We start from the raw sequence: 21,872 nt of genomic DNA on the forward strand, positions 1-21,872 counted from the left end.
AGCATCCCGCAGGGCGGCTCCTCCTCCTTCGGTCCCACCCCAGCATCCTGCAGGGTGGCTCCTCCCCCTTCGGTCCACATGCTAGTGCACCCCTGTGCCCACCCCAGCCCTGCCTCCACCCCAGCAACCTGCACGGCTGGCAGCCCTTGCTCCCCACCCACCCCTCTGACTGGCCGCAGGTCAGCGTTCTGCTCTGCTCTGCTCTGCCTGGGTGGAGACCCACGTTCGCTTCTCTCCTTTTGCTGGGCCTGCCTTGAGAAACCCTGGTCAAGATGGCGCAAGGCCCGCGGGGACCTATCGGCTTGACAGGCTGCAGGGTCCCAAAGATGGCTGTGACTGCGTTCGACAGCCCAGGGAGTGCCAGGAGCTTTCTTTGGAGCCCCGGTGCACGCTTAGGAGACAGCCGGCCGCAGCGTCAGCACCCTCCCTGCAGAAACTTCTGCAGCCAACACAAGTGCAGATGGGGATGAGCCCCCTAGGAAAGGCTCCTGCCTGCGGGCCTCACCCCTCAGCAGGTCAGCTGCAAACATCCCAGGCATCATTTCCCCGGCAGCTGGCATGCCCTCCGACTCCGCTCTCCCCAGCCAGTCCCCACCCTTTCGCCCCGGCCGGCCTGCCCTGCAGGAGAATGGGCGTGGAGAAGGGTCCTACGCCCCGCTGAGACTCTCTCTCCAGAAACTGAAGCCATTCTGTGCCCTCCCAGTGGACATGCAGCAAATCCCAGCTCTGGTGTGCCTGGCTCCCCCATGCCGTGCTCCATGGCTGCCGCGTTCGTTCCAGCACACCGCCGGCAGCACGCAGAGCCCTGGGCGAGGGAACGGAGCCACAGGTCCCTGCAGTGGGGCGAGACTGACAAACAGCCCCAGAGCTGCCAGCAGCGAAGCCAGGACTCCAAAGCATGTCAAAGGCACTGGGCAGATGCTGGGCATGTGGTGCCCACCCCCATGGCTCTGCAGGCTGCAGATGCCTCAGGGGCTCCCATCCTGCCCTGGGTCCTTAGCAGTGCACAGCAATCCCTGCTCGCTCCGGATGGAAAGGAAAAAGGAGCCCTGGGGGCGATACGCCTGCAACCCCCCCTTGGCCAGCAGAGCGTTCCCAGCCTTTTGCTGCCTGCCGGGGAAACAACATCAAGGTAAGCACCTGGCGCGCCAAACTGACCCCACCAGGGAGAGTTTACAGGCTTTTAACGGCTTCCTGACTGGAACCATGGCCAGGCTGCAGCCGAGGGCACAGCGCTGCCCGCACTGGCCTTCGCAGACTTGTTAAACACACGGGCCGGGGCCGGGGCTGGTCAGCCGCGCACGTTCCAGCACCAGTCCCTCACACAGGAGCGTGCCTCGATTCCCAGGCCTCAGCTGCCAGGCCCGCTCCCCCTGCGCCTGCACAGACAGACACAGGCAGGCAGACTTGCCCAGAGACAGACCGACCACGGCCGAGCCGCTGGGTTACACACACACGCACGCCCGCCCAGAGACGGACTGACCACGGCCGAGCCGCTGGGTTACACACACACGCACGCCCGCCCAGAGACGGACCGACCACGGCCGAGCCGCTGGGTTACACACACACGCACGCCCGCCCAGAGACGGACCGACCACGGCCGAGCCGCTGGGTTACACACACACGCACGCCCGCCCAGAGACGGACCGACCACGGCCGAGCCGCTGGGTTACACACACGCGCACGCCCGCCCAGAGACAGACTGACCATGGCCCTGCCGCTGGGTTACACACACATGCATGCAGTGGCGGGAGAGTTGCACGTCTGCTCCAGTGGGGCTCCTGCTCCTTCCTCTGCAGGCCCTGGGGCTGGCCCCCGTCAGAGCCTGGAGCCTGGGCTAGCTGGACCTTGGCTCTGATCCCACCTGGCTGTTCCTCTGAACGCACACAATTAACCGTACCGAGAACACGGACAGCCCCCTCCTCCCAGCCGCACCAGGTATGCAGCGCACCCTCGTTCACTCAGCCCAGCACAGCCCACGGGACCCGCGGCCAGCCTTGTCCTTAACACAGACCGCAGGTCCCGGCATGCCACGCAGCTGCGCCGCTCGGTCAAGGGAGCACTGCATGCTGGGACCCGGCTGGGACTATCTAAAGGAGAGGGCCGCGGGGGGATGTGGTTGGTGCCCTGTCATTGCGGGGAGCCCAGGACTGCACCCCATTGCATTCAATAGGCCAATGGCTGTGACCTGCCTCCAACCTAGCGGGCCTGGGGTTGAGCAGAGCCAGCCCCCAATTAGCAGCTTCCAGGGCAGAAAGTGAAGCAGGGGTATTTAACAACCGAGCCCCCGTGGCGGTGCAGGGCACAGGCTCTATGGGGCACAGGCTGCCCAGCGAGGAGAGGGCCAGTGAGCTGGGCTGAGGAGCAGACTCCGTGGTTCCCCCCGTTGCACCCCCCCCGGGGAGGAAGGTGCGAACGTGACCTGCGCCCCACACGCTGCAGTCAGGGTAACGCTCACTCGGCTGCACCATCTGGTCCCCATAAACACGTGCAGCAAAACCCAGCCTCCCCAGGAAAGAGGCCAGGGGCCCCGCGGAGGCAGAGCTGCAGCCCCTGGGGCCACATCCGTCACGCTCCAAGCACACGTCAGCACCGGACGTGCTCCGGCCCTGCTGGGACTCGGCCAGGAATTTCCCACTCAGGAACGGCTGGGCCATGGGAACCGCCTGCTGCACACGCAGGAAGAAACAACGGCTTCGAGGGGAGCAGAGACCGTGGGCGTTACGCTGCCCACCCCCATGCTCCGGGGTACCTGAGCTGGGGCGGCTGAGAGGAGACGGGTGCAGAGCAAGCAGTGGCAGCTCCAGCTTGCCGCCCGGCCCTGTCCTCTGCTGCTTGCAGACAGTGATGAGGGGACCAGGGCGCCCTGTGCCCATTCTGGCTCCCCCGGCCTCTGGTGGCGGAGGATCCCAGAGCGGAGGGCCCTGGACCAACGACACAGCAGCACCTGCCACCAGCAGCTCCTGGGGAAGGTCCTTGGACCCCGACTCCAACACCGGCTGCTTCCTAGTTGGGGGGGGGGTTCATGCTGGCCCATTCTGGGACCACTTCCCCTCCCCCAAAGCGTTAGGCGGTGCATGGTGCTTATGGCACACAGACCGGACTGGCTGGGATCAGGCTGCGCTGGGAGGATCTCTACCCCGGGCGTGGAGGTGGGTAACAGACTGGAGGGGCAACAGCATGGCCCCAAGTTCCACAATGCAGCCGCCTTCTCCTTGGCTTAAGAGGTGACGCCTCTGGGAGGAAAGGGGCCAGCCAGACACGCTGCATCTTGAGCCCTGTGACGGCACTTCAGACCCGGCGCACGGGCCGGAGCTGCAGAGGCAGGCACTCGTGGGGGTGCTGAGGAGTTGGCTCCAGGGATGCAGCCAAGCTGTGACCCCCCCCAGCTGCATGTCAATAACCGTTCTAAGCCCCATTCAGCACTAGCCGAGTGGGTCTGCCCCGGCACACGTCCCTGTAGCAAGCAGGCCCCGCAGCCAGCAGTAGCGAGCGCTCGCTCTCAGATGGCCTCGGCCGCGCCCTGTGTAGTTAACACATCCCCGAGCGAGCGAGTGAGCGAGCGGCGCAGCCGGCAGCCCCCGCGTGAGGCTGCTGTCACTCAGCCTCACGGCTGGAAGTTGTTCTTGGGCGGGCCCAGGCATTCCTAGGCGCACATTCCTGGCAGCTGGAAAGCGTCCTAGGAAAGATTCTTTCCCCAGCATTCTCTTGAAAATATCCGGTCCACGTGGAGGAGAGGGGACGGGGCGAGCGCTCTGAGCCACGGACAGCCACAGGCCTGGCTCGGTGCTGGCACTCAGGGCTGCAGGGCCAGACAGACGAGAGGAAAACAGGATCCAGGGAGGGGGCTGAGTGGGCCCCGCCCTTCAGAACGATGCTCGGTAGTGGGGCAAGAAGGGGGTTAGATAGAACTGGCGGCTGCCCAAGAGGAGGGGGTGCTAGCTAGCGTAAGGGCCATCCATCTCCCATTCTCCCTGCCACCCCAGGGAGGGACTGCGGCTCCTGGGCTTAGTGCTACCCCTCACTTCTGCCTGGGTGTGGGGAAAGGCTCAGACACTGGGGAGCTCTCTCAGAACCCTGGTCCCATTTGTGTTTTCCGAGGAAGCAATCCAAGCTGCCCCCTGGGGGACTGTCCCCAAGCACCCCTCCAGCCAGAGAGGCAGCCCGAAAGGCATCGCCCCACACAGCAGCTAAAACCTGGGGCAGGGGATGGATCCCAGCAGGGAGTTTCCGGACTCCACCAGACACTGCCGCACAGCCACTGCCTCCCTTGGAGAAGGTCCCACACCAGGCCCCGTGTGGATGCAGGCTCCCACTCCCTCTAAGCTGTCAGCTTGCAAGCCAGGAAGAGCGTTTGGTCACTAAGACACAGGGAACCCAGATCCCTGCTGGGAACCCAAAAGCTGCACTTAGTTTGCATTGCAGATCAGATAGCAGTGACCCTCTGCTTTCGTGGAGTGGCAGCAATACACGCCGGGACTTGCCATCTCTACGGGAAAGACAGAGGGCCACAGCCGGCACCGCAGGGTCTTGCTAGGCCACGCCAGTCTTCAGAGGAGCATGTAAAAAGCACAGGCTCACCTGATATTTGGCATCAGGAGGATGGTAAGACAGTTGCTTGAAGCATGCAGGATGGTGCCATGGGGATGGGGTGCTGTGAGGGACCCGTCCCGGCATCTGTGCTTGTTAAAGAGGCAGAGTTTCTGGAAATCAGTGCGTTAGCTCCAGCTCCTGGCCCGATTCCAGCACTGGTAATTGGACGCCAGCCTCTTTAAATCCACCTGCGCATAGGGCTACTGCATGGCTCACATACAGTGGCTGCATTCACCCCAGAGGGAGTTGCATTTCTGTGATGGTCGAAGTGTGACCCACTTTAGCGAACAGTGCAAACTGCTCAGGGTTGCCCTTGGATGAGAGATGCTAGATAAAAGCAAGCTCATTAGCAGAGCTAAACAATAGCAGATGGGTTTTTCCAATGCAGGTCCAGGGAAGGAGGGGGCCCGGGCTGGCTCTCAAGCCGCTGGCAGCTTGCTGATGACTGGCCGTACTGCCATGTGGCGCTGAGAAGCGATAGGTAAGAGCCACGGCGCAGGAGATGCAGCTCGCCCAGGAAGGCAGGGGAAGGGATGTTCATTTTTGGAGAACAAACAATTGCCGCTAGTTCACACAGCCAGTGATCAAAGGGCACCGCATGGAGGGAGGGCTGCATAGAATCATAGAATATCAGGGTTGGAAGGTGTCACGGGGTCCCCAGGGTGATACTCTGGAGCTGCTCCCGACGAAGCCAGGCAGGACTCTGGGGAGTCTCCTCTCTGGGAGCAGCCTGTCTGCAGGACACACAGCTCACCCGGCTCCCCCCTTCCTGGGTCTGACCTTGGAGCATTCGGCATCCTCTGCCCCTCTGTGCGCTTCCCACAGCCAGTCCGCCCAGGTGGGGTCCTGGGGAAGCCTGCCCCCAACTCCACAGTCAGAGGTACTCTTGGCCAGCCAGTAAAATAGAAGGTTTATTAGGCGACAGGATCATGGTCTAAAGCAGAGCTTGTAGGTGCAGAGAACAGGACCCCTCAGCCGGGTCCATTTTGGGGAGCAGTGAGCCAGACAACCACGTCTGCACTTCACTCCATGTCCCCAGCCAGCCCCCTCCAGGCTTTTTGTCCCTTTCCCGGGCCAGGAGGGCACCTGATTCCTTTGTTCTCCAACCCTTTAGCTCTCACCTTGCAGGGGGAAGGGCCCAGGCCATCAGTTGCCAGGGAACAGGGTGTCGGCCATTCTGTGTGTCCAGACCCCTGCACACACCTGCCCTCTAGGGCTCTGCAATGATCATACACCCCCATCCCACCACCTAGATACTTAAGAACTGCATAGGGGAAACTGAGGCACCCCCACACTATTCACAGGAAACATTAAGAACAGTCCTGCTTCGTCACAGACGGGACCTCAGGAGGTATCTAGTCCAACCCCCTGCTCAAAGCAGGACCAATCCCCAACTAAATCATCCCAGCCAGGGCTTTGTCAAGCCTGACCTTAAAAACTTCTAAGGAAGGAGATTCCACCAGCTCCCTAGGTAATGCATTCCAGAGATTCACCACCCTCCTAGTGAAAAAGTTTTTCCTAATATCCAACCTAAACCTCCCCCACTGCAACTTGAGACCATTACTCCTTGTTCTGTCATCTGCTACCACTGAGAACAGTCTAGATCATCCTCTTTGGAACCTCCTTTCAGGTAGTTGAAAGCAGCTATCAAATCCCCCCTCATTCTTCTCTTCCGCAGACTAAACAATCCCAGTTCCCTCAGCCTCTTCTCATAAGTCATGTGTTCCAGTCCCCTAATCATTTTTGTTGCCCTCCGCTGGACGCTTTCCAATTTTTTCACATCCTTCTTGTAGTGTGGGGCCCAAAACTGGACACAGTACTCCAGATGAGGCCTCACCAATGTCGAATACAGGGGAACGATCACGTCCCTCGATCTGCTGCCAATGCCCCTACTTATACAGCCCAAAATGCCGTTAGCCTTTTTGGCAACAAGGGCACATGGTTGACTCATATCCAGCTTCTCGTCCACTGTAACCCCTCGGTCCTTTTCTGCAGAACTGCTACCGAGCCATTCGGTTCCTAGTCTGTAGCGGTGCATGGGATTCTTCCGTCCTAAGTGCAGGACTCTGCACTTGTCCTTGTTGAACCTCCTCAGATTTCTTTTGGCCCAATCCTCTCATTTGTCTAGGTCCCTCTGTATCCTATCGCTACCCTCCAGCGTATCTACCTCTCCTCCCAGTTTAGTGCCATCTGCAAACTTGCTGAGGGTGCAATCCACGCCATCCTCCAGATCATTAATGAAGATATTGAACAAAACCGGCCCGAGGACCGACCCTTGGGGCACTCTGCTTGATACCAGCTACCAACTAGACATGGAGCCATTGATCGCTACCCGTTGAGCCCGACAATCTAGCCAGCTTTCTATCCATGCTGCCCCAATGGCGAGTGCGTTTCTAGCTGTCCCCTATCTGGGCGCAGCCTCCACTGCTAGTCCCCTGGACCTTCCAGTCAGACAGAAGCCAGCATCCCAAGCTGCCAGCCCCCGGGAGCAGAGCTGCTCAGACCAGCAGAGCTGCACCCAACCCGTGTCAAAAGGAGCAGAGCGTGGCTGCTTGGGACCACGGGGCCTGGCTGCACTCAGCAAGGGGCAGCGCTGCATGCTGGGACCATAGACTCTGCAGGCTGGGCCATCGCATGAGCCAGGAGGGCAGCTGGAGGCCCTGTGGTCCGCGTGGCAGGGACCACCCTGGCCTTCCTTTGGGCAGTTTCGACAATCTCCGTGTCGGGCTGGGGGGCATGACCTGCCCCAGGCACTGCGGCTCATGGGACAGGGTGGGGGGCAGGGTGCCCTGAGCTGGGGGAGCCACGGACAGAGATTACAACTGTGTGGGTAGTAAAGGGGCCGAAGACCCCCCCAGTCCGTTATCAGCAATGGGGTGGGGGCACCCCTTGGGCCCACCGAGCGTCTTCCTCTGCCCCAGGAGTAAGGGCCGCAGCTGGAGTCTCATGTGGAGAGTCCTACCAGGCCCCCCGGACCAGCGACGATCCCACAGCACCGGGGGGCACCTGGGAGAAGCACGAAGGGGCTTATTTAAAAATGTAAGCAGTGGGCGCCGGAGGCTGGCAGCCTGGACTGAACGGCACCGAACGAGGTGACAGGTTGGGCGGGGCTGGGCTGTGACAGTGCAGGAAAGGCACTCGTGTCTGATGTGGCAGAGCAGGGGAGCTGGCAGCAGGAGGCGGAGAGAGGGGTGACCTGGTCCAAGCGGCAGGCTGGGAGAAGGAGCTCTGCAGCAGCATTGCCGGGCAGCGTTTGTCCAGGCCAGAGAGCCGGAGGTTGCACTAATCGAGACGTGAGCCGGTGAGAGCCCGGGGGAGCGTTTTAGCTGCATGGACGGAGGGGAGAGGCCGGATCCCAGAGATGCTCCACAGAAAGAACTGGCAAGACTCAGACACAGCCTGGCTGTGAGGCCTCAAGACGCCCCGGTTCCAGGCTGGGGTGATGGGCAGGACGGTGGGGTAGAAGGGAGGCTGCGGGGAGGACAGGCGATGAAGAACTCTATCTGAGCCCTGCTGAGGGGGGGTGATGGCTGGACATCCACGAGGAAAGAGAGAGATGGGCTGAGACAGAAGCTGGCAGGTCTGGGGCAGAGGCAGCTCTGCGAGTCCCAGCACAGAGCTGGATGGTGTGAGTGTAAGTGTGTGTAGGAGCCGACCCCGAGAAGATGCGTAGGGAGGAGAGACGGGGACCAAAGACAGAGCCCTGTGGGCTGCAGGAGGGTGAGGAGGAGCCTCCGAGGGACACGCTGAAGGAGCGTTAGAGAGGCAGGAGAACGAGGAGAGACGGAGTTGTGGAAGCCAAGGGGGGAACCAACTTCTGGAAGACGAGCGTGGTCACTGCTGCGCCAGGGAACTGAGGGAGGCCCAGAGAAAAAAAGCACGCTCATTGCACCGGCCCCTCTCCCAAAGGGGCCAGCCTGGCCAGCAGCAGGGGAGGTGTCTCCCCAGCCATCGGCCACTACACGGTGCCCCACCTGGCAGGCTCTGAGCCCTAGAGACAGGAGAGGCCAGAGCACCCCTGGGCTGAGCTGCAGAAAGACCCCGGAGGGCACCCATCTTGCACCCCTGCCTGGTGTCAGACAAGAGCCCGCGCCCAGGCCATCAGGTGCCAGGAGACAGAGTGTCGGCCATTTATGTACACTGGCCTTTTGCTCTGCAACAATTACACCGCTTATCCCACCACCTAGAGACTTAAGAAATGCCTAGGGGAAACTGAGGCACCCCTACAGTATTCAGAGGAAACATTAAGAACAGTCCCACTTTGTCACACTGTCTATTTCCAAGCACTTGTTCAGCTCGTCATGGATTTATATTTTCCCAGTTGAGTGAGGGGAGTGGGGTTCAGATGGGGGGTCGGGGGGGGGGGGGGTCAGACAATAGTTATGTCCTGACAGCAGACATGGCGACTGTCAGCCTCACATGCAAACCACACCCAGCCATCAGCGAGCTCTCTAGCAGCCCTGCTCCTCTACCTTGCTGGGCCTAGTGCCAGTCAGGGTGCACCTAGTGAAGTCAGGGATTATCGACGTTTACCAATAAAAATCTGGTCCTTGCAAGGCAGGTCCAGCCCAGGAGCGCTGGGCACCCCCCATCCCTAGCGATATCCCAGCATCCCGCAAGCCCCCGCGGCTGCCCCAAGCTCTCTGTACAGGCCCCAGGCCCGGTAAAAGGGCTCTCCCTTTCGGGAGGCCATGCACAAGTCAACCGCAGCCTGGGAACTCACTAAGCAGTCCTGGCCTTCAGGCAGAGTCACTCTGCAGACGGGAGCCAGGGCCCTGCAGCACGCGCAGAGACACGGCCCCGCAGGGAGGAATCTATTGCCTCAGCCTCCAGCACTGGCTTGAGCCCAAGGGACGGGCTGGCTCCCAGCCACTGCAGAGAGAAATCCCCGTGCCCAGCAGACGTGATCCCCACCCAGTCCAGCGTCTCCGGTGGGAGCAGGTGGAGGCTGAGCAACGCGGGGCCCAGCCAGGCATCTGCAGAGAGGGGTCCAGTGTTGTCTCTGCCTTTCCCCAACTTGCCTGTAGTCTCTGGCCTTTTCCTCTGGAGATGCCGGTCACTGCAAGACTTGCACCCCAAGTCAGCAAGGCGGGGTCTTCCCCTGCTGTCTGCACCCTCCTCCCTGCACAACTCCCGCTGCGACCCCCAGCAGTGGGGCAGATCCGTGGGGAGGTGCACACCTGGAGCCCTGGCAGACTCCCCACAGGGAGCCCGGCCCACTGCTCCGGCTTCTCCTCCCTTCCCAGGGTCAGCGGTGGATTCCTGTAGAGGCCAACGGGGCCCGTGTCCAGGGGCCCCTGCCAATTAGGGGGCCCCCAGAAAAATGGACACTCCCACACCCCGACTGCCCGGTGCTCCTGCCGTGGAACGGGGGAAACCCCTGCACCGTGACCCCATTTCCCTGGCAGGTGCGCGGGGGGAAGGGGTGAGGACTGAAGGCCAAAGGGGTGGGGAGGGGCCCCTGCTTGCTCTGGCCCCTAATCCACCTCTGCCTGGGGTCGATCCCAGGGGTTGGCTTTGACCTGTTCAGCTCCTGCCTCTCCTTCCCCTCCAGCTGTGGAGCCTTCGCTGCGGGCCCAGCACACCCCCAGGCAGGCTGGGAATGCCCCTCTGCTGCCACAGGGGTGGTGGGTGCGTGCGAGGGGGAGTTATACTGGCACGTTTTAACTGCTCCGTGGCTGCTCAGGGCCCTGCAACCGGGACACAGCCCCCCGCCATGAGCCGCCTGGTGGCAGCAGCAAGGTGGGGAGCACCCACCCTCCTGGAGTGAGGCAGGGCCTGGGGCTCACCAGAGCTCGTCTGCAAGCTCCCTGAGGACGCGACCGAGCCCTGGTGCCCCACCGAGGCTCTGATCCCTGCCGCAGGGACCCCGGTGTCCCTGGCACACACTGGCATGCACAACGTGCTGGCGCGTGCTGCAAGTCTGGTGCACAGAGGGAAGTAGCAAGTTAGCCTCCAAGGTCTGTTCCTTTAACAGGTGTTCCTGGCCCACGTCCCCAGGACAGGAGGGGCTCCAGGCCGGCAGGCAGGCGCCTAGCCAGCTGATGGAGACATAAAGGCCGAGCTCTGCACCGAGGGAGGAACTTAAAGGGGCCAGCGTGCACTGAGCAGGAGCCGTGGCCTCTGCGCAGCCCTTGCTAGTGGCTGGCTCCTTGAGGGTTAATGCTCCCTCTCTGCCCCGTTAGCAGCAGGACTGATCTGGTCACACTGCAGGGAGCCGGGGGAGCCTCTGCGGGGTTGGTTCCCAGCAATCAGAGCCCCCTCCCTGAGCACTCCCAGCCCATCCCCCCCCTCCATGCACAGGGGGAACCCCCTTCCTCAGGAGCCCCCACAGGCTGCTGTATAGCACCAACCCCACCCAGCCGCCACCTCCGGCGGGGAGGCTATTTTGGACCCCCACGAGGGCTCCCCAAGGACGGACAGGGCCTCGCATCGGACATGGGGGTATCGGGATGTGCCAGATTCCCCAGGGGAGAGAGGCAGAGTGCACGTGCGCACACACAGTTCTACGGGCACACGTGTCCGTCTCTACGGTGCGGATCCACACGCGTGCACACACTCCAAGCAGAGTTGAGGCCGGGAGTCAACGCGTGAAATCCACAGACCTGCTGAGCCGAGTGCTCAGCGCGCCAGCGCCCCCGGGGCTGCTCCCCGCCCAGCCCGTGCTCTCAGGGTTAACGCTCCCCAGCCCCAGCCGGAGGCAGCTCAGGTAGGCGTGAATCTGCGGGGATCCAGTTCTGCCTGCGCGGAGCAGGAGGAGGGGCCTGGCTGACCACTGGCTGGTGCTATAAAGCTCCCGGCTCCTGCCACACTCAGCGCCTTCAGTTGCACATGTGTGCAGAAAGGAAACACCAGCTGTTACCGCGAGGGGACTTAACCCCTTCTGGGCCGCCGAGGCTGGAGGAGCGGAGGGGAAGGAATCCCGTTGCTGCGAAGCCGGATCTTGCTCTGAAAGCCAGCGGAGGAGCTCCAGACTTCGGGGGCAGGCAGCGGCTCGCCTGCTTCGGGGCTCCAGAGCTTTCAGCGACGGAGGCAGCATGAGCGAGTGGAGCTGAGTAGTTCTGGTACCAGAGGAACCTTGGGGAGCCTGTTCCCGGCAGTGCTGCCTTGCCGTCGCCCTTGCCAGGTGCGCCCCGAGATGTCCTTTGCCATGCTGCGCTCGGCCCCCAGCCGGTACCTCTACCCCGAGATCAGCATGTTGTCCGAGGACGAGGAGAACGGGAGCGAGAGCTCCGGCTCCGAGGAGAAGCCCTACCACCTGGATGCCGGCACCTACGGCCTCAAGAGCGGGAAGCGCCGGAGCAGCAAGAAATCCAACCGGATCAACCGGGAGCCCCGGCAGCGCCACACGGCCAACGCGCGGGAGCGTGACCGCACCAACAGCGTCAACACCGCCTTCACCGCCCTACGGACGCTCATCCCCACCGAGCCAGCCGACAGGAAGCTCTCCAAGATTGAGACGCTGCGGCTGGCCTCCAGCTACATCTCCCACCTGGGCAATGTGCTGCTGCTGGGGGAGGCCTGCGGGGACGGGCAGCCCTGCCACACCACCCCAGGCTTCTACCACCACAGCAGCAGCACCAGCCCCCCGCTGCGGGAGAGCGAGAACTCACAGCCCAAACAGATCTGCACTTTCTGCCTCAGCAACCAGAGGAAGCTGGTAAGTGGCTGCTCGGCCTTTCCTTCTGCGCCTTCGGGCGGCGCGCCGGGGTCCTCCGCTAGGCAGGGCGGGGGAGCAGCGAGCACCCAACACGGAGCGGAACCTGCCCCTCCGCCCACCCCGGGGACGCTCGGCGCCTCCGGCTAGAACTAGCTCAGCGCCGTGGCCATCGGATCGGCGCTCGGCGAGCGTGGGGGAGGCGGCAGGGCCAGAGCGGGAACGTAGCCAGCAGGAGGAAATCCCTGTGACGCTGGGAATTGCCCTGACGCTAGCTGGGGAGATCTTGCAAACCAGACCCCTCGGGCAAGGCAGAAAGAGCCACAGCCAATCTCGCTGCCTTCCCCAGCATACCGAGCTTGTCTGCCCAAAGCCCCCGCTGGCTGCTGCTAACTCCTGCCCTTACTAGCTGGGGGGAGCTGGGGGTGGAGGCGGGAGACTATCTGGGGGCTAGAGATTAATTTTAGGAGCTCACATACTCAGGGGACGGCTGAGGATAAAGAGCTTAAATCCAGAGAGTGTCTGCAGAGGGAGGTCTCCTCATTAGCACTGCACAGGCAGACGCCAGGAGGCGAACTCGCCCGGTCTCCAGTACCGACCATCTCTAGGGCTTTAAGCATTTCAGCCACAGGCTCCCTTCTGCCCCACCCACTCGAGGGAGCCGAGGGCCCTTGCTAGCTGGCTCCAGCCCCTGGAGAGCTCAGTGCACGCCTGCGGAGCGTGGCGTTTTGGGGAGCTGGACAGACACCTGATCGGGGTGGAGGAGAGAGAGAGAGAAGCACTTGGAACAGCTCATACCAAGCCGATAGCCCCCCGAATGCTCCTGACAAGCCCCACTCTGGCGCACCCCTCGTGGCTGCTCAGGGACCCATGTCCCTGCAGAAAGAGCAGCCACGCCAACGGGCCTGGGCCACGCTGCTCCCTGGCACGCAGAGCCAGGGCCCGGCTAAGCCAGTCTACGCTCCGGTCTCCAGTGTGTGGGCGCGGTTCTCCTCTGGTCTCCCAGGCCCGGTCTCAGCTGCGGCAGGGCAGAACACTTGATTTCACATGCCCGGCCCTCACCTGCTGCCCCCGGCTGGGACGCAGAGCGTGGCTCCGCAGGGACCTCCCCCACACCCCACGGTCAAGGGCAGGATGGCAAGGCCTCTGTTCCTCCAGAGAAGAGGGAAGGCGGAGATGAGACGGTCCCGGACTCGCTGGACTAGGCACACACGCCCACAACAGTGGCTCCCCGAGGAGCCGGAGCGGCCCCGAACCCGAGCCCACCAGCCTGCAGGGAGACGTGGTGTGGGGCAAGCTGCCCCCCCCGGCTCTCCCAGCAGAAGTGGGAGCTCCCCCGCTCCCCCCTAGCATAGCAGAGAGAGGCAGGAGCAGCAGCACAGACTTGAAGGCGACTCTGACCCCTGGGCAGGGCTTTGCCACACACAATGGGAGCATCCAGGGGCCCCGCTGTCAGGCCAGTGTGCAGGGGAGAGCCCTGGGGCTGGGGCACACCCCAGTCAGAGGGGCAGGGAGGGGAGCGGATCTGCAGAGGACGCAGTCATGTCAAACCCCCAGGGAGAGGTGGTTTTTTTTTTTTTTAAAAAGGGTCCTGCCCAGGTTGCCCCAAGGTGCTCGAGCCCTCGGCGGGCGCGCCCTGGAAGGGAGCAGGTGGGAAGTTCTTGCTCCTCGTCATTAACATAAATTCAGGACTTGCCTGCCAGGGTGGCCTGGGGCCCCACAGGAACGAGTGATGGGCTGAGAAAGTCAGCCTGGAGTCGGGCAGGAGCAGGGACAGTCCCAGCACCAGGGTCACCCCAGGGAGCCTGCAGGTCAAGAGTGAAACCCCAGGCAGATCTGTCCTGCTCGGCAACCAGGGGGGATTTGAAACCCCCCCACCAAGCAGACACACTCCAGAGGGGCTTCGGGGGCGGCTCCCTACCCAATCTGACCAGGGCAGGGAGCCCATACGGAGCCTCTGGGGGCCCGGAAAACAGTGGTGACAGGGAAGGGAGATTCATGAGCAACTGTGGGGGCCTTGGAGAGAGCCCACAAACATCCCTCCTCTCCCATTACCATAAATGAGTGGAGGGGGGGACACGACAGCAAGGGACCACTTCTATTCAGTCCTCAGAGACAGCCCCCCCCCCCCCCAGCAGTGACTCAGGTCACAGAGACGGACGCTCAGCAGCACAGCAGAGGTATAAACCACCCTGCTTTGAGGGTATTCAGTCCACCTCCCCGCTGCCATCTCAAGCGCCCCGCGGTCACGGATCTCAAAGCACTGCCACATACGTCCAGCCTCCTAGCCCAGCCCCCGAGGCAGGTCGGCAAGATCCCATTGTAGAGCGGGAAGCCTGGTAGAGAGCCAGCAGAGCCGCGACAGACCCTCCTTCTAACGACTAGCCCTGTGCTTTGTCTACCGGCGTCCTCATGCAGCGCTAAGTTCCCCCTCTTGCTGACACTACCCCGTCACCGATTCCTATAAACCACGGCTCATTAGAGCCGAGCACCTTGGGGCGAACCCCGCGCCGGGCATGCCTAGCTACCCCATGCCCAGAGGCACGGAAAGGCACAGCTATGCCTGAGCCCTGATCGGAGAGCGGCAGCCTCGTCTGACCTTTAGCTTTTCTAGACAGTTCTCTACGATTTGGCCATTGGCTGGATTCTCCCTTAGGCCGGAGAAAAAGTGCGTTTGCCCTGGCATGTCAAACTGGGAAACCCTGCGTGAGGGCAGAGTGCTGATCTTGCCTGGGCTCCACGGCAAATTTTCCCGCAGGAGAACTCTCTGGGCTTATCATCTTGCTCTAAAAATTCGCCACCGCTTTCAGCAGCAAAGACCAAGTCTCCAGTCGCTGGGTTTTCAGCACATAGCAAGGAAGTGAAATTAATCTTCTCAGCAGTTGTAAAGACAGCATCCTGGGGACCTGCCTGCCTGCTTGACACTAAGTGGAAGGGACCTCTCTTGGTGGCTGAGTGCTAGAAAGATGACGCTATCCACATTCTGGAGAGATCAGCTCCCTATAAACCCACTTTCCATGCATGCTAAAAACCAGAGCTGCTGCTGAGATACATGCCAGGGATCAGACACGGGCAGGAAGAGCTCAGAGATTCCGACGTAGAAAACGTTTCTCACCCACACACAAGTTCCTCTCATTGCAGAGCCCACTGGGAGAGCAATTTGCCCATGTGCCCATGAACACAGACCTTTACATTTATTTTATTGGTACGTGCCACGTAAGAAATCCCCCCCCTGTAAATGGCTACACGCAGAGCTGCCACTGGCGGCTCTGTGAGTCAGGCAGGGAGGCGGTGAGCCCCCCAGGACAGGGGCTGCGGGAGCTGGATGCAAGGCGCAGGGAGGGCCCAGGCCCTGGCTAGCTTTGCTCTCACTCCTCCAAGCACCCTCACCCCAAACGAAAAGGGAGCAGCTTGGCATGTAGGGCTGGGGCTGCAGGAAACCAGCAGGCTTGGCTCCAGGCTGGGGCCAGGGAGGAGAGTGCGGCACACAGAGCAGAGACCCTGGCTAGCTGGCAGGAGTCACACAGTGAAGCCTGGGAGGAGCTCAGGCAGGGTAACCCACCCCGGTCTAGGATCCCAAACAGCTGCAAATACCCCCAGGGGGCTGGTACTTGGCACAAACCTGCTGCCGTGCCTGCCGCGTCTCCACCACAGGCGTGATGAACAGCGCGACTGACAAAGGGGTGACGTGGCTTCCCATGGTGGCACTGCCGGCAGGGACAGGCCCTGGGGCAGGCAAGCCCCAGGCTCTCCTCGGAGCCTGTCAGTGCAGCACCACAGCCTCTACGGTCCAGGGGAGAGTCACCATCTGCTCCGGAAAGACGGAGCAGGGGGCGCATGCAGAGTTTACAGCCAGGAAAGAGAGGTCTTGGGGCACCACTCCAGGGAGCATGGAGATCCTGGGAACTGAGCAGTCTCTAAAGGCAGCTGGGGAGCAGGAAAGGCCAGGAGCAAGAAGGAGGCCTGGAAAACCCGCTTCAGGGGGTGAAGAGGCACTCTGCGTCCCCGCCCCCTGTAACCTTCCTCACTGGCTGGAAAACAGCCTCCACCCTGGGAACCTAGCTCAAGAGAGGCCTGGCCCGGGGCAGCAAAGCCCCACCGAGCCCCTGGGGAAACCACTCTGCCATCTGCTTCCACGGCTCCTAGAGCATCAGAGCCAGGCGTCCTGCTCTGCCAGGCCCCTCTGCCCTCCCGAGGTGGGAAAGCATGGCTCAATGGGGGGCTACCCCACTGGCAGGGCTCTATGCCAGTGGGCCATGTACTCAGGAGCGAGGCCCCGTTACTCTGGAACAAGCACATCCACACAGGGAGTTACTCGGGAAAAGCAGTTTCTGACTGGCTCTGTGTTTAGCTAAGCCCTGGGGAGGGGCATGGGAAAACCTAAGAGACCCCCCTTCCCCCGAATGCACCATGGACCCCAAGTCAGTCCAGAGGCGCGATTGGATGGGCCGGATCTGACCGAACAGACAGGTGGGGGCTTAGCTGACGGCTCTGGAAGCCATTAGGAATGGCATGCAGGTCGGCACTCTTTCCACACTGCACAGGGATGGCACCACGCCCCCTGTTCACAGCAGGGGGGCTCCCAGCAGCAGGGGGGGCTCCCAGCAGCAGCTGGCATGGGCAGCTGCTTGTGGATTCTAGCCGTGCGGGGCTCCATGATGCTGATTGGCCACTGAGGGCGGGTGGGGCTGGGCGAGCCCGGTCAGATGCTAGGTGTGGGATGCAGATTCACTGCGTGTAAGCCCAGACCCAGCAACGTGACCAGAACGTGCACAGGCCCTGGGCGAGCGGAGAAGGGGCCAGAGACAGGTCACGTACAAGCCTTCCCATGGCCAGTCCTCACACCACAGCCGGGACAGAATCATAGACTATCCGGATTGGAAGGGACCTCAGGAGGTATCTAGTCCAACCCCCTGCTCAAAGCAGGACCAATCCCCCACTAAATCAGGAAACAGGCTATCACTTAGCTCCCAGCCCATCAGTCCCCTGCCCAGTGGAGCACCCTGGACAGTTCAGGGCAGGGCAAAGGGCTGGGATGTGGAAGACCAGCGGAGCTGCCATGGGCCCTGCATCTGTCAGGGTAACTGGACAGCGACAGCCGCTATTAGGAACTGATGGGCCGGGATGTAGAGAGAGGCCAGCTCTGCCTTGCATCCTGGCACCGAGACCGGCAGAACCCGTCACAGCACCCATCGCGGGTACGCAGCCATTACATCGGCATCCCCTTGGACGAGAGGGGCGCTGGCCCGGCCCCACAAGAGAAACAGGAGACAGCACAAAGGGGTTCTGTATCTGCAGCTCGGCAGGCCCAGAAAGCTCCACCCCAGAGCCGCTGGGTCTCTAGGAGCTGTGGCCCCCATGCAGCCGTTCGGCAGAAGGTTAAGTGGCATAGAAAGCTGAGGAACCAGCTTCACCCCTGAAGAGCTGGGGGCACAAACGAGAGGAGTTTCTGAGCAAAGGTGGGACACTTTGTTCTGACCCAGCTTCCCCAAGCAGGGCCATTGGGCGAGTTGGGGCAGGAGGAGGAAGAGACCAGGAAGGGGACAGCCGGACAGGACTGAGGTGACTGGCATAGCCGGCATGGACCTTACCCCCCTGCCACTCTGTGCCATCGGCACCCCTCCGAAGAGGGGTAGAGAAACTGGAGGAGGGGAAATGATTAATGCTGGAAATGGCCCAGCCTGGGGTGCCCAGAACAGACCGAGTGAGCCTGGTGTTGGCCTCCCCGCTGGTACCTGTGGCCCGGAGACTCCTGGAGGAGGGAGGCCCCTTCCTCAGGGCACCTGTGCCTTGAGCCAGAGCTGCAGAACGACCTGGGCGGCCCGAAGAGCAGATGCCGTGGAACCTACAACCTGTGATGGGCCCAGAGAGCGTGGCAGCCCCTCAGAAGGCACTGGGGATGGGTCGGGGGCACAGAGCCCTGCACATTACAGGTGACAACACCCCACGCCCCTGCAATGGCAGAGAACCACTGCCTCATGGCAGCCGGACTGTGCTGGAGAGACCCTGGCTAGGAACGTGCTGGCTCCAGGCTGAATGACCCTTCCAGCAGCCAGAGCAGGCTACCGCCCCCCATCTGTGGTGGGAGCACCCCTGAGCGCCAGCTCAGCGGCCAGTGGGTATTTTACCCGCCTCCCCCAACTCCAGAGTCGGAGGCAGGAAGGCTGACAATTCCCCAAGACACGGCTGGGACTTGTCCATCCAGAACAGCTTCGGCACCCTCCCCATCATGGCACAGTGGAGGTGGATTCACAGCCAACAGACCTGGGAAGGTTTGGGGGTAACACAAACACAGGCTATAGCCCCCGCAGCCCCGTAAGGGAAACCCACACTCCAGCTAGCGTTGGAGCTCTCCCCGAGCAGAGCTGGGACCTGGCAGACACTCCCCAGCAGGCATTAAATCACTTGCTGAGCCCTGGCACCTGATAATGACCCAGCTGCTGGGGGTGGGGAGTGAATCCAAACAGCTGACTAGCGCACAGTGGCCTGAGAGAGCCGGGGGGAGCCATGGGCTGGGACAGCGCTGGGCTTGTGGCTGTGTGGCCAATGGCCCAGCAACTGGGCTACGGATGACTGCAGAGGCCTCCTGCAGGTGGGACAGTAAGGACACAAGCACACGGCCCGGACTCACCAATGCCCAACGGGGTAGCCGGAGCCCTGAGTCAGCCGGCGCCCCTTCCCGGTGCATGGCGGCCGGATGCCTTTTCCTCCCACCCCCAGGATCTGCAAGATGGGCTGGCTCCTCAAGCCTGTAATTTACTGTTCCTGCTGCACTTAATGGCAGCGGAAAGGCAAGGTGATAGGGGAGGAAATATGAGGCGGGATTTTCCGAATCCCCATTTCCTCTCCAGACAGCACGAGAACTCCTGGGGCCTGAACATCTGGGAAATTTAATTTGACCATTTTGGAGCTGAACGTCCCCCTTCCTTCTCCCCCACCCCCTGGCGGAACAGAGGCTGCACGTGCAGTAGCCGGGGTGCCTCGGCAGTGCAGCAAACCCTGCCGAAAGCTGGGGGACACGAGAGAATCCTGCAGCCGGCAGAGCAAAGATGCAGAACTGACACCTGACTCCCCAGCCCCGGGGCACGGCCTTGGCGGGTGAGACCCACCCAAGGTGCACACGCTCCCCGCAGCAAAGCGCAGCGGTAGAGTAGAGCGAGCACTCGCTGAGCTGCCTGCCCCGGGCAGCGGTTCGCTCGCTTTCGGTTAGTCGCTGGCCACCCCCAGGGAAGGGAAGGAGGGGCTGCCCCTGGGCCGGTTTTGTGACTGCGTGCGAGGTGCTTTATGGACAAGCCAAGGGCCAGAGCTGTGCCCTAAGGAGCACAGCGTCAGGGCCTGACCCAGCTGCCCCACATGCCTCAGCAGACATCAGTGGGCACCGGAATGCAGGGAAGGATGCCGGGGGGGGGCAGTCTGGGTCCCAAGAGGGACTCTGTCAGCCACGCAGTTTGCTGTAGGGTTGGCGGAGTAACCGCACTGTGTTTGCTCTTGGACTCGGGGAAGCGCTCAGGAGGGGAGGTGGGCAGCAAGGCAGCCCAAAGACAGTGACAAGACACAGAGACACGGGGCAGGGAGGTGAGTCCGGGCATCGTGGGCGGAGTGAGACCAGACAGGGGAACAGGGCGAACTGGGCTGTCAGAGCACTTACCTAGGAGGCGGGAAGCAGATGGTCTGCGTAGCTAGGTGATGCCTTTAAATGTCCAGCATGGCAACTACAGCAAACGCAATGGGAGCCATTCTATGGCATCTCTAGGGAGAGCAGAAGGCAGCCAATGCCTGCTGGAGGAGGGTGCTGGCCAGGCTCCCAGACCAGGTGTGTTTTTCTAACTTGGCCTCTCCCCCTCTTTGCAGAGTAAAGACCGAGACAGGAAGACGGCGATTCGGAGCTAGACAGTTTCGGAAAGGAGGAGCGGAAGGAGGAGGGATGGAAAAGCCACACACACCAAACAAAGACACGGACATTCCTGCCTTCCCCCTGCTGCCACGGAGAGCTGCACTCGGGGGAACGCGCCGGCCCCGGACACACCGAACACCTTCCTGGCTGGGCTGTGGTGGCAGATGGGGACCTGGGAGCTCCAGGAGGCTCCATAGATGGCAGGACTTCGAAGGACCATGCCCGGCGGCACCGGGACATGGCTTGCGACAGCAAAGGCAATGCCTGCCCCAGCCCAGCGAACCAGAGGGGGTGGAAAAGCTGATCTACAGACTCCCTGGACGGGACCCCTGCCCTGATGGTGAGGAATGATCCAGGACTGCTCCTGGGGAGGGAGTGAGGACACTGCCCTTCGCTGGGTTTTGTTGAGCAGCACTAGAAAAAAAACTATGTACAAAATACCCTGCTCCTCCACCCTGCCCCGTACCCTGAGTCCCAGGTTCTGCGCTTGATCAATACATGCTGGTGGTTCATGTCATTGATACAATAATATAAAGCCGGAGTAATTTGTATAATTAAAACAAATATGGTTGAGATACGAGGCACAAGCTCCCTTCCTTCCAAGCCCTGCCTGGCGTCACACAAACCTCTAACTTCCCTGCGCCAGTGTCTGCTCGCAGCCTTTCCCCCAATCCCTGGGCTCACAGAGCTCTAAGTCCCCAGCCAGCCCCAGACTCCGGCCACAGAGGCATTGCTGCTCTAGGGAAGCAAGTAGCCACAGTACAGGACCGGAAGCCAGCAGGGCCTTCAATGCAGACCTGTGGCATGGCCCAGGGCAAGTTGTTTGGTTCCCATATGGCCCAGTTAAATGCAGCTGGAGAGCAAGGTAAAAAGCAGGGACTCAGTGAAAACCAGATGCTGCAGCTGAGCTGAGTTTCCTGGGGAAATAAATTACACATGTAGGCCGCGGCAGGGTCAGTTAAAAGCGCCAGGCGGAGCAAAAGCTGCAACGGGAGACTGTGCTCTAACCCTCTTCAGCAGCAGGTGAGGGGCTCTGGGTTTTCTGCTGGCCTGCAAAGCTACCCCTGGCCTCTCTTGGCTCTGAGCGGCTGGAGGGAAGCACCCCTGGATCCAGGGGGCCGCAGAAAGTGCTGGGCTCCCACTCACCTCACCAGCAGAGCCGCAAAGCCAACAGCATCGGGATGTATCCGAATCCCAGGGGCTAATCCATGCGTAGTCAACCGGAACGTACTTTACCCAGAGCACTCACGGCACCCACCTTTCTCTGCAAAGCTCCAGGCTGACAAAGACGGAGCCTTGTGCGGGAGCCATTCAAAGCACTAGGGGCCCCGCTGCCCGGAGCCAGGCTCTGCCGCTCGGAGCCAGGCTCTGCCAGGGGCGACTGGCCAGGAGGAGGAAGACAGACAGGTGGGCGTAGGAAGGAAAGCGAGAGGCCGGAAATGAGAAGGTGAGGCCATAGGGGAGCAGCAGCAACACACCACAGGGTGGGTGGTCAGGGGGAGGACAGGAGCTGGGCTGGGCCAAGGCACCTGGTACCCACCCTAGGCAGGAAAGCATTCCCTGCCCCGAGAGGGGATGGGGCTGAAGGTCTTTGCACCAAAGCCCTGGCCTCACCCCAGAGGTGCATGGCTAAAGCTGGCAGGTCTGCTCCTCTGCTAGCAAGTCTGGGCCCTGGCTTGCAGCCAGGGAGGGAGACGGGACACCGTGCCTGGACTGCCATCCCTACCC

At 61.7% G+C, this 21,872-nt stretch overlaps 2 protein-coding genes across 6 annotated transcripts in view; one reads left to right on the forward strand and one right to left on the reverse strand.

The window, feature by feature from the left end:
* Positions 1-21,872, reverse strand: part of BOP1 (BOP1 ribosomal biogenesis factor) — a 102,270-nt gene that overhangs the window by 12,839 nt on the left and 67,559 nt on the right. The gene's annotated exons all lie outside the window — the stretch shown is intronic.
* SCX (scleraxis bHLH transcription factor) lies at positions 563-20,748 on the forward strand. 2 transcript variants are annotated; one of them, XM_043509867.1, is made up of 2 exons: positions 563-1,132; positions 20,102-20,748. In XM_043509867.1, the coding sequence occupies exons 1-2, from the start codon at positions 747-749 to the stop codon at positions 20,493-20,495; spliced, it is 780 nt and encodes a 259-aa protein (XP_043365802.1). In that variant the 5' UTR covers positions 563-746; the 3' UTR covers positions 20,496-20,748. The 2 variants fall into 2 exon arrangements, with proteins under 2 accessions (XP_043365802.1, XP_038244669.1); XM_038388741.2 differs by lacking the exon at positions 563-1,132 and adding an exon at positions 11,327-12,253.

This window comes from Dermochelys coriacea, chromosome 2 (genome assembly GCF_009764565.3).
Source record: "Dermochelys coriacea isolate rDerCor1 chromosome 2, rDerCor1.pri.v4, whole genome shotgun sequence".
NCBI lineage: Eukaryota > Metazoa > Chordata > Testudines > Dermochelyidae > Dermochelys > Dermochelys coriacea.